This window comes from Salvelinus alpinus, chromosome 5 (genome assembly GCF_045679555.1).
Source record: "Salvelinus alpinus chromosome 5, SLU_Salpinus.1, whole genome shotgun sequence".
NCBI classification, from domain to species: Eukaryota; Metazoa; Chordata; class Actinopteri; order Salmoniformes; family Salmonidae; genus Salvelinus; species Salvelinus alpinus.
In genome coordinates, this window is record NC_092090.1 from 67,658,107 (window position 1) to 67,670,361 (window position 12,255).

A 12,255-nucleotide genomic window follows, 5' to 3' on the forward strand; every position below is an offset into this window, starting at 1 on the left:
AGTCAAGTTCTTCCACACCAATCTCGACAAACTATTTCTGTATGGACCTCATTTTGTGCACAGGGGCATTGTCATGCTGAAACAGGAAAGGGCCTTCCCCAAACTGTTGCCACGAAGTTCGAAGCACAGAATTGTCTAGATTGTCAATGTATGCTGTAGCATTAACATTTCCTGTCACTGGAAGTAAGGGTCCTACCACGAACCATAAAAAACAGCCCCAGACCATTATTTATTATTTACAGTTGGCACGGTGCATTGGGGGAAGGTAGCGTTCTCGTGGCATCCAGCAAACCCAGATTTGTCCATTCGACGGCCAGATGGTGAAACGTGATTCATCACTCCAGAGAACGCGTTTCCACAGCTCCAGAGTCCAATGGCAGCGAGCTTTATACCACTCCAGCCGACGCTAGGCATTGCGCATGGTGATCTTAGGCTTGTGTGCGGCTGCTCATCCATAGAAACCCATTTCATGAAGCTCCCGACCAACCCTTCTTGTGCTGAAGTTGCTTCCAGTGGCAGTTTCGAACTCAGTAGTGAGTGTTGCAACTGAGGACAGACGATTTTTACGTGCTTAAGCACTCTGCGGTCCTGTTCTGTGAGCTTATGTGGCTTACCACTTCGCGTCTGAGCCGTTGTTGCTCCTGGACGTTTCCACTTCACAATAACAGCACTTAGATGACCGGGGCAGCTCTTGTCGGGCAGAAATTTGATGAACCATATCTTGTTGGAAAGGTGGCATCCTATGAGAGTGCCACATTGAAAGTCGCTGAGCTCTTCAGTAAGGCCATTCTACTGCCAATGTTTGTCTATGGCATGGCTGTGTTCTCGACTTTTATACACCTGTCAGCAAAGAGTGTGGCTGAAATAGCCGAATCCACTAATTTGAAGGGCTGTCCACATACTTTAGTATCTATAGTGTAGCCAGTGGTGTAAAGTACCCAATTGTCGTCATACTTGAGTAAAAGTAAGGATGCCTTAAAAGAAAATGACAAAAGTGACCGTCACCCAGTAAAATACTATTTGAGTAAAAGTACAAAAGTATTTGGTTTTAAATATACCATTAGTATAAATCACTTAAAAGTCCTTATAATTCAGCAGCCCAGATGGCACGATTTTCTTGTTTAAAGTTTACGGATAGCCAGGGGCACACTTCAACAGTCAGACATAATTTACAAACAAAGCAATTTTGTGTTTAGTGAGTCTGCCAGATCAGAGGCAATAGGGATGACCAGGGATGTTCTCTTGATAAGTTTGTGAATTGGACTATTTTCCTGGCCTGCTAAGCATTCAAAATGTAACGAGTACTTTTGGGTGTCAGGGAAAATGTTAAAAGTACATTTATTTTCTTTAGGAATGTAGTCAGTGGGGTGATTTTAGCATGTAAATCTTGGTGTGGCAAAAAAAAAAGATGCATGCCAGCAAAGCCACAATACATTAATTGCACTATAACGGTGACAAACGGTGCCCACAAACTGTTGGGACAGCTTTATGTAGGCCCTAATAGCAGAGTCCCAACAGCAGTCCCAACACCTTAAACTGCTACACCTGGCTATCATCAGAGTCTTGTCTGGCAGCTAAACAGTTCATTCAGCAACATTTACTGCCTTTTTAAGATACATAGCTGATATGGCTGACTTGTTTAAACAAATGTGGGTTCTTCTGACAATTGACATGTACACACTATGGCATAAGGGAAAGACGAGCGTATAAGAGGCAATCGTCATTTAGATTAAGACAATGACGGACGTTGCCAATATAACTATTTGTAAAGCACTTTTGAAATGTACAGCAACAGAATTCAGAACATGGGCCGTTCTTACAGTATTCTTCCTTTACACCAAGTCAGAACCATAGGATAAATAACAGGGCCATATAAGCATACAATGAAAGCTCTTACAATTTTTGATGATTACATTTCTCTAAAATAGGCTACATGTGCACGTGCACCACCAAGTCAGAACAGTTAGCGAAATTAAGAGGGGTAATTGGACCAAATTATTAGGGTGAGGCAGATGGGCTATTAACAGTTTACTACAAAACATACACTTAGTATTACTTTCTTAGCTACAGCATACATATCTCCCTGGCATATTACATTTATGCAGCAGCATACAAGACATTTTTGGACTCTCCTTGTTGTGCTGTGCACACTTCCTTCCAAACCACTTATTGTTGAATGTTTATGGCCGATGGGCATCGACACGTTTTATCTATAATGTCTCTTCATTATTTATCTTCATATGACAAGGATTTGCCAGTAGATTGTCGACTTGATTCATGATGACTGATAGCTAAGATTCTGAAAGTATGATGTTGACATGATCAGTCCAATCAAAGCTACTGTACATATAGTGTGATTTGACATTTTATCTGTGGCCAATGACCTTGAGCCTTCTTGGATGGGCACGGATAATATAGAGATGGCGGGATTTTCCATGCATCGGCAGGACAGAGAACCTACTTCTGGTAAGACGAGTGGCGGGGGAGTGTCTATTTGTCAATAACAGCTGGTGCGCGATGTCTAATGTTAAAGAAGTCTTGAGGTATTGCTCGCTTTGGGTAGAGTACCTTAGGATAAGCTGTAGAACATACCGTCTACCAAGAGAGTTCTTATCTGTATTATTTGTAGTCGTCCGTTTACCACCACAAACGATGCTGGCACTAAGACCGCGGCGCTCCTAGTGGCCGGGGACTTTAATGCAGGCAAACTTAAATCCGTTTTACCTCATTTCTTCCAGCATGTCACATGTGTAACCAGAGGGAAAAGAACTCTAGACCACCTTTTCTCCACATACAGAGATGCATACAAAGTTCTCCATCGCCCTCCATTTGGCAAATCTGACCATAATTCTATCCTCCTGATTCCTGCTTTACAAGAAAAAACTAAAGCAGGAAGTACCAGTGACTCGCTCAATACGGAAGTGGTCAGATGATGCGGATGCTACGCTAAAGGACTGTTTTGCTCGCACAAACTGGAATATTTTTCGTGATTCCTTCAATGGAATTGAGGAGTATACCACCTCAGTCATCATCTTCTTCAATAGGTGCATCGACGACATACATATCCCAACCAGAAGCCATGGATTACAGGCAACATCCGCATCGAGCTAAAGGCTAGAGCTGCCGGTTTCAAGTAGCGGGATACTAATCCGGACGCTTATAAGAAATCCCGCTTTGCCCACAGACGAACCATCAAACAAGCAAAGCGTCATTACAGGATTAAGATTGAATCTTACTACACCGGCTCTGAGGCTCGTCGGATGTGGCAGAGCTTGAAAACTATTACGGACTACAAAGGGAGACCCAGCCGCGAGCTGCCCAGTGACGCAAGCCTACCAGACAAGCTAAATGCCTTTTATGATCGCTTCGTGGAAAGCAACACTGAAGCACGCATGAGAGCACCAGCTGTTCCGGACGACTGTGTGATCACGCTCTCCATAGCCGATGTGAGCAAGACCTTTTAAGCAGGTCCACATACACAAAGCCGAGGGGCCAGACAGATTACCAAAGCATGCGTGGACCAACTGGCAAGTGTCTTCACTGACATTTTCAACCTCTCCCTGACCGGGTCTGTAAAACCTGCATGTGTTTCAGTCCCCTCCTGTACTCCCAGTTCACTCATGACTGCACGGCCAAGCACGACTGCAACACCATCAAGTTTGCTGATGACACAACAGTGGTAGGCCTGGTTACCGACAACGATGAGACGGCCTATAGGGAGGTCAGAGACCTGGCAGTGTGGTGCCAGGACAACAACCTCTCCCTCAATGTGATCAAGACAAAGGAGCTGATCGTTGACTACAGGAAAAGGCGGGCCGAACAGGGCCCCATTTAACATTGATGGGGCTGTAGTGGAGCGGGTCGAGAGTTTCAAGTTCCTTGGTGTCCACATCACAAACAAACTATCATGGTCCAACCACACCAAGACAGTCGTGAAGAGCGCACAACAACACCTTTTCTCCCTCAGGAGACTGAAAAGATTTGGCATGGGTCCCCAGATCCTCAAAAGGTTCTACAGCTGCACCATCGAGAACATCCTGACCGGTTGCATCACCGCCTCATATGGCAACTGCTTGGCCTCCGACCGCCAGGCACTACAGAGGGTAGTGCATACGGCCCATTACATCACTGGGGCCAAGCTTCCTGCCATCCAGGATCTATATACTAGGCAGTGTCAGAGGAAGGCCCTAAAATTTGTCAGACTCCAGCCATCCAAGCCATAGACTGTTCTCCCTGCTACCACACGGCAGGCGATACCGAAGTGACCAAGACTAGGACCAAAAGTCTCCTTAACAGCTTCTATCCCCGAGCCATAAGACTGCTGAACAATTAATCAAATGGGTACCCAGACTATTTACATTGACACCCCCCCCCCCCCTTTTTATTTTTTACGTTAATTTATTTGGTAAATTATTTCTTAAGTCTATTTCTTGAACTGCATTGTTGGTTAAGGGCTTGTAAGTAAGCATTTCACGGTAAGGTCTACACCTGTTGTATTTGGCGCATGTGACACAGTTTGATTTGAAATAGTAAAGTACAGGTACCCAAAAAAATAATTAAGTAATACTTTAAAGTATTTTAAATTAAGTACTTTACACCACTGAGTGTAGCTCTATAGATGGAGCCCGCCTCAGGGATAGAGACCCCCCTACATCAAAGTCTTGATGGTTTTCAGACTTTTGACCCTTGCCACTGACTCTACAGATCACAGCCATAGGTATCTGGATCAATTCTAGCTAGACGTTCTCCACCAGGGGACAAGGAGATTTTGTTGCACCTGTCTCCACATTGACTGATGATGCTACTGATGGCTGTCAGAAACTGACAATGCAACTAATTCACTTGAAAACACTTTTTTTGGGGGGGGGGGGTCGTGATTCATTCAGTTTCCTGTACTGCATTTGAAAAGACCATAATGTCAGAGAGATGCCAAATGGAAGTAGGATCTCCTTTTAAGTCAGTACCGGGGACCGGAGAGCTAAACAGTGTAAATTTGCATCAGAGTACAATTTTCTTCTTACTTTAAATCTATTTACCATTGTTTTATTTGGCATTTCAATTTGCCTTTACAAATGCAGCGGCTCCATTAATCAGGAAATAGCAAACTGTACAAAGCATTGTTCAAGCATGAAACCGCTGATGATTTAGGATGACCCTCACAATTAAACAACTTTAATCGGTCAACAACTTGATTCCCTCTCTCATTGTGTCCAACACAGGGCCAAAGAAGACACTGTGTGTTACTATGGAAACAGGGGCAGCGCCGAACCCATCCGTCTAAATCCAGGTCTGTTTTTCTTAATGTGGAATTGCTTGTACTATTGTTCTATATCGTTGCACCATACAAGCCATGCTGTTGAATTATAAACCTTTATGTATGCAGGATGGGTTTTGACTATGAGACTATACCTCTGTATGTGAGTGCATGTTTTGGGGGATAACATGAACGTTTGGAGCAACCTCTATTCTCTAGCAATGCTGTATGTGTATGCTCCAGCAGGAATCTATGGTTTGAGTAACTCCCTGTTGGAGACCCCATGGAGGAAGCTGCAGCATGGGAAGAGACTGTTTACCAGCGTAGTGAACCAGACACTTCCTTGTGACAGCCTGGTCCATGATCTGCTCAACGTCCTCAACAACGAGGAGCTGTGAGTTCACCACGCACTCGGTATCAATAATAAAATCAATGTGACACGAAACGCTTCATCAATAAATGTACCTGCACACTCATGATGCTGCACACTGTATCAAAACACTTCACATGAAGACACATTCTTGTACACTGTGTGATGCAGGTTGGCATTTATTGGGATGACTCATGTACTGGAGGCAGCTCTACAGGGTAGTCCCTAGCGGGCACACCCACAAACGATGTAAAGCCAATTTTGACTTTGCAGCTGGTGGAAATCACTCAGCTCTGCCTCCAGGACAAGATTCATGCCAATAAACATCAACCTGCCAGTGCGGACCCCACACTCTGTAGTTTACATTTTAATGCAATCAATGTGACACAGCGTAATATACAGTACCAGTCAACAGTTAGAACACCTACTCATTCCATATTTTTATTTATTTTTTTACTATTTTCTACATTGTAGAATAATAATGAAGACGTCAACTATGAAATTACACATGGAATCATGTAGTAACCCCCAAAAAGTGTTTAATTTTTTAGGTTCTTAGTTGCCACCCTTTGCCTTGACAGCTTTGCACACTCTTGGCATTCTCTCAACCATCTTCATGAAGTAGTCTCCTGGAATGCATTTCAATGAACAGGTGTGCTTTGTTAAAAGTTAATTTGTGTAATTTCTTTCCTTAATGCGTTTGAGCCAATCAGTTGTGTTGTGACAAGGTAGGTGTGGTATACAGGAGATAGCCCTATTTGGTAAAATACCAAGTCCATATTATGGCAAGAACAGCTCAAATAGCAAAGAGAAACGACAGTCCATTACTTTAAGACATGAAGGTCAGTCAATACAGAACATTTCAAGAACTTTGAAAGTTTCTTCAGTCGCAAAAACCGGACCGCCACAGGAAAGGAAGACCCAGAGTTACCTCTGTGGCAGAGGATAAGTTCATTAGTTACCAGCCTCAGAAATGTCAGCCCAAATAAAAGCTTCACAGAGTTCAAGTAAGAGACACATCAACTGTTCAGAGGAGACTGCGTGAATCAGGCCTTCGTGGTTGAATTGCTGCAAAGAAACCACTACTAAAAAGGACACCAATAATAAGAAGAGACTTGCTTGGGCCAAGAAACACGAGCAATGGACATTAGACCAGTGGAAATCTGTCAAAATTTGAGAGTTTTGGTTCCAACCGCCGTGTCTTTGTGAGATGCAGAGTAGTTGAACGGATGATCTCCACATGTGTGGTTTCCACCGTGAAGCATGGAGGAGGTGGTGTGGCGGTGCTTTGCTGGTGACGCTGTCTGTGATTTTAGAATTAAAGGCACACTTAACCAGCATGGCTACCACAGCATTCTGCAGCGATACGCCATCCCATCTGGTTTGCGCTTAGTGGGACTATCAGTTGTTTTTCAACAAGTGCTCAGCATATGTGGGAATTCCTTCAAGACTGTTGGAAAAGCATTCCAGGTGAAGCTGGTTGAGAGAATGCCAAGAGTGTGCAAAGATGTCAAGGTAAAGGGTGGCTACTTTGAAGAATCTAAAATATAAAACATATATTTATGTGTTTAACAATTTTTTGGTTGCGACATGATTCCATATGTGTTATTTCATAGTTTTGATGCCTTAACTATTATTCTACAATGTAGAAAATAGTAAAAATAAAGAGAAACCCTTAGGTGTGTCTAACTTTTGACTGGTACTGTATATTAAAACATATACCTGCACATCGCTCGACATTAACGCTTGTCCTCTTGTCTGGGACAAGTTTTTAAAAATGACAGACAAGAAGAATATAGATTTGAGTTGTCTAAATGGACAAGTTAAAGAAATCACACAATCAAAATATCAAACAATTATTCCAATCAGAATTGGATCAGAAGCCGACATTGGAATTTATCCACATAATTAAAAAAGCCTACATGTCAATGTGTGTGCTGACATGAGGGAGGCCCCAGAAAATGTAGCCCAACTTTAATAACTTTTAATTACATAAATATAGGCTAAACGCCCATCATGTTTGACATATATAATGAAGGATAATTAACATTTTAAGGCTTGATTCTGTCATATTTGAGGCACGGTTCGTTCAGCTCAAATGGTCACAAGACCGGAGAGTAAAGCACAGTGCATGTTGCACACCGCACATCACCCACCTTGAATCTTAGCGGAGGCGGTCAGCATATTGAAGCTACTAAATCATGAACTTAATTGTTTAAAACCTGGACGTTTTATGTCATTTTATGAAGCATATCTTGTTTCTAAGTTGCCTTGACAAAATAAGACCATAGACATCACTATTGCTCGTAACATATTTGAGAGTAACAAACAAGGACATCTAAATGTCTAAATATGCTCACTCATTATGGGTTTGCGAGTACCACACGTGGACATTCAACATGGCTACGTGAGGTACAAATGTGAACACCCAATATGACTTTGAGAAAGTATAGTCCTGCACACATTACATGAATGTGAAATTGAAAAAAATAAGTACACTGCTTTTGCTGGAATCCTCTTTTATCTCAACTTAATTGCAAAGCTTTTAGTCAGTGAACTTTTGCTCTCCAGACAGCGCATACCTTTCTAACAGCTTTGCCAGCTTCACAATGTACATCATGTTCTTTTTTTGTTACTTTCAGTTCAGTAATAACTTTCTATTCAGTGTACAGTTTCCCCCCCCCCCCATTCACCTGATAACATTAAAGTTGTGCAAAAGAGTTATACTTTTACAGTTGGTTCCAATCCAAAAGGAGGTTTGAGTAAGAAGTTGAGAACAGTGTATTTTCTATCGATACAGTACATTTGGAAAGTATTCAGACCCCTTCCATTTTTCCACATTTTGTTGCGTTACAGCCTTATTAAAAAAAAAATTCTCATCAATCTACACACAATAACCCATAATAATAATAAAGGGAAAACTGTTTTTTAGTGTTAGCATATTTATAAAAAATGAAAAACATACCTTATTTACATAAGTATTCAGACCCTTTGCTATGATATTTCCATTGATTGTCCTTGAGATGTTTCTACAATTTGATTGGAGTCCACCTGTGGTAAATTTAAATTGATTGGACATGATTTGGAAAGGCAAACACATGTCTATATAAGGTCCCACAGTTAACAGTGCATGTCATAGCAAAAACCAAGTCATGTGGTCAAAGGAATTGTCTGTAGAGCTCTGAGACAGGATTGTGTCGAGGCACAGATCTGGGGAGGGGTACCAAAAAATGTCAGCAGCATTACTATTTGAGTGTATGTAAACTTCTGACCCACTGGGAATGTGATGAAAGAAATAAAAGCTGAAATCATTCTATCTACTATTATTCTGACATTTCACGTTCTTAAAACAAAGTGGTGATCCTAACTGACCTAAGACACTGAATTTTTACGAGGATTAAATGTCAGGAATTGTGAAAAACTGAGTTTAAATGTATTTGGCTAAGGTGTATGTAAACTTACGACTTCAACTGTAGATACGTATGTGTGTATGTATATGTAATCCATTTTAGAATAAGACTGTAACTTAACAAAATGTGGAATAAGTCAAGGGATCTGAATACTTTCCGAATGCACTGTACATCCCTGACTCTTTCTGTTACAAAACTCTTAAAAGTAAAGAGAAGGTTTGAGTGAGAACGGATTCTTTCTCTATTCTTCAGGAACACCCCTGACCCTGCCCAGGAGAGCCAGGGTGAAGGGTACAGCAGCCCCATGCTCCGGGCCCTGTCCTCTGTGTGTGTTCGCTCCCCGCATTACGGCACAAGGTCAGAGTCCTCCCTGTCCCTGACACCAATTAGCTTGGCCAGAGTCAGAGATACAATATAATAGAGTGGCCTATGTGATAAACCTTGCCAATGTCCCACATAGTGTTGTTATTTAATTCTGTGGTCATGGTCTCACCAATTAGCTCTCCCATTTGTCATGCGGGGCCTGTCCTCAGAGGGGAAGGCTGTGCTGGGGAGGTGTGAGAGCAGGGTCATATTCATAGGGTACACGGGAAAACAAAAACTATTGTTTCTTATTTGACAAATCTATTGTCATATTCATTGGTGCACACCGTAGCAAACGGGAAACGTTTTGTGAACGAAAACGAGTTTCTTATTGGACAAATCCAGGTAGTACCTTTTTGTTTCAGTCCATTTTGCTCTGTTTGGTGCATAATGAATACGCCCCATACATCATACAGCCCCTTGTGCATATAATCTCATCTATAACCAGCCTGCCCTCTGGCCTCCAGTCGTGTGATTGGGGAACTCCAGAATCACAATGAATATGACAATAGATTTACCCATATTTGAAATGCACAAGCCACTCTTGTTTCACCCCTCTATTATTTCTGATGTTTTGTCTTCTTGTTTCAGGACCAATACCATTATCCTAATAGATGCATCAGGGAACGTGACCTTCACAGAGCGCACCATGCTCAACTGTGACGTCAGCCAATGGAGCACAAGCGCTTTCCAGTTCAAAATCCAGAACTGAAGACAGCTAAATGGGGCTATATGGGAATCACACTCTGTGCCTTTCTGCATCCAACCTCCTCCCTATTCCTCCTTCTTCCACAGCAAGCTCTGGCTTCACAATAGTGAAATGAACATGAAGATTGATTTGCCATTTAAAATGGTGGAGGTGGGAGACAGTCAAATTATGGCACTTTTTTTCAGAGAGATTGTTGCACTTTTCATGTAATTGTCTTTGGGAAATACGTTTTAGCTTGATTTAGACATAGGACAGTGTGAATTATTCAAATCATACATAATGGGTGCTATTCTTATTTTGTTAATTGGATTAAAATATTATTTTGAGGTGTGTGCTTAAGTGTATTGCCAAAGAACACATGTAATTTAATAAGCAAAGTAAATTATTTACATTTAACATTGCATCTATTTTCTCAACACTGGCTTTGTGGCTCAGTCTGCCTTCTACTAGCCAAGTTTGTTTGTATCTTCAGTTGAAGTGTAAAATGCTAACACTCTTTAAAGCAGCAGCAGCCATCAATATCCTACTAAAATTCTGTAATAAGAATGACCGGTTTGGTTTCCTAAACTCAAGTCTGGTGTTTAACCTTCCTGTGACAGAATTATGAAGGCATATTGCAACAGGCTGCCTTGTAGAATAATAGTTATCATTTTCACAGATTTTGACTTTGCGACCGAGGTTTGCTTGTTAAATAAAACAGAGGAAAGCACTTCAAATGTTTTTCTAAGTGGTAAACAATGTGTTTTTCTTTATTTTCCTGCCTTGTTCCACATACTGCATAGGAGAGACATTTCACAGCAAGGAAAACAAACTAAAATGATTATTTTTGTCACTCACATCTGCAGTGTTCGGTCTCTGGTTTTTACCCACTTATTCACATTTGTGAGAGTTACGATGGAGTGACTGTTACAAATTGTGTTGATGATGTACCGCCTCCCAATGAGGATCCTTCAGTGGTTTTCTAGGTTTTATGTTACTGACATCCGGTATCCATAGAAGTACAGAAACCTGTTAACCACATCACCGGTGTCTTGATATAAATTGTGAATATGGTACTTTTTAATCTGTATTTATAGAACAATTTTCTGTGTTTGCAGAACACGGGAGTTGTTATAGAACTCCAGCAAAAAACGACTAGCTGCATGTTGCTTATGAGTGCATTTCACACAACTTTTGGATTATAATGGGATTTTAAGGCTTTTATGAATGTTCTGCTTGATATAATGTTGGTGTCATCATCGCAAATCAACTGCATTGTACTTCAACCAGTAAAATGGCTCTTTGGCTAGCTTTTCCCTACAGCCTATGTCAATGAGCGTTAGCATTCTAGCTAACAATTGCTGCATCCAAAATACTTATTTGCAAAGATCACAACCAAATATAATTTTAGCGATTGTTAAAGCAAGAATCAAAGCATCATTGTAAGCGTATGAGAACCCCAAAAGTTATTTTGTTTAGAACTAAGAAAACGATAAATCTAGGCTATGTTGAATTTGCGCAGATGGCCGTCAAGAGTAGCGCGCATCTAATTTATGCGTTACGTCAGTGTCGTATACTGGAAAAGGGTCTATTGCAAATGTCATGTATTCTTTCAGGAATAGATCTGATAAGGCAATTTTATTAGACAATCGCAAGTTTATTAACGCAATGTCGTGTATGGTTTGTCGCTGAATAAACTGTGGCCAGTGCAACGGTTGTCACAGTTCCTATGTTTAAATATTGATTTATATAATTTGCAGAAACTTTTGAATCTTCAGTAAACACGATGGGTATGTCTGAGTGTTGTTCAGAGGCTCTATGCAGATTAGAAACAGCAGGGTTCTAATTTTAGTAGATTATGCAGATAAAATTGCATACAATGTTTCATGTATTATGATTTATCTCGTTTCACTGATCGCTACTTTGCATACAATGTTACTGGTGAAGACATTGGGTGAAGATGATTGCCACCCAGCGTCAGTATGTGGCCACTGCAATTCGCAACCCAATTGTGCCTACCGTTCTCATTGGTCAACTGTGATATATTCTAATGTTTGATTGGTCGATTTATTCCCGCAGTGAGGCAAAGGCCTGCCTTTGTCGGTTGTTGATTAGTGTGCCCACGTAGAACTAAATGGTGATTGGACTCTTCACCGCTCAATCTTCAAAA

The 12,255-nt window shown here is 41.3% G+C and overlaps 1 protein-coding gene across 4 annotated transcripts in view; it reads left to right on the top strand.

The window, feature by feature from the left end:
• The window catches only part of tango2 (transport and golgi organization 2 homolog (Drosophila)), a 52,625-nt gene extending 41,784 nt beyond the window's left edge, over nucleotides 1–10,841 (top strand). For 3 of the 4 annotated variants that reach the window (XM_071402808.1, XM_071402811.1, XM_071402809.1), the window contains exons 6-9: nucleotides 5,220–5,287; nucleotides 5,498–5,648; nucleotides 9,287–9,391; nucleotides 9,989–10,841. In XM_071402808.1, the coding sequence (XP_071258909.1) occupies nucleotides 5,220–5,287; nucleotides 5,498–5,648; nucleotides 9,287–9,391; nucleotides 9,989–10,109 (445 nt within the window). In that variant the 3' untranslated portion in view covers nucleotides 10,110–10,841. The remainder of the gene's footprint in view (nucleotides 1–5,219; nucleotides 5,288–5,497; nucleotides 5,649–9,286; nucleotides 9,392–9,988) is intronic. The other variant, XM_071402810.1, reaches the window with a different exon arrangement.
• Nucleotides 10,842–12,255: the final 1,414 nt, after the last annotated feature.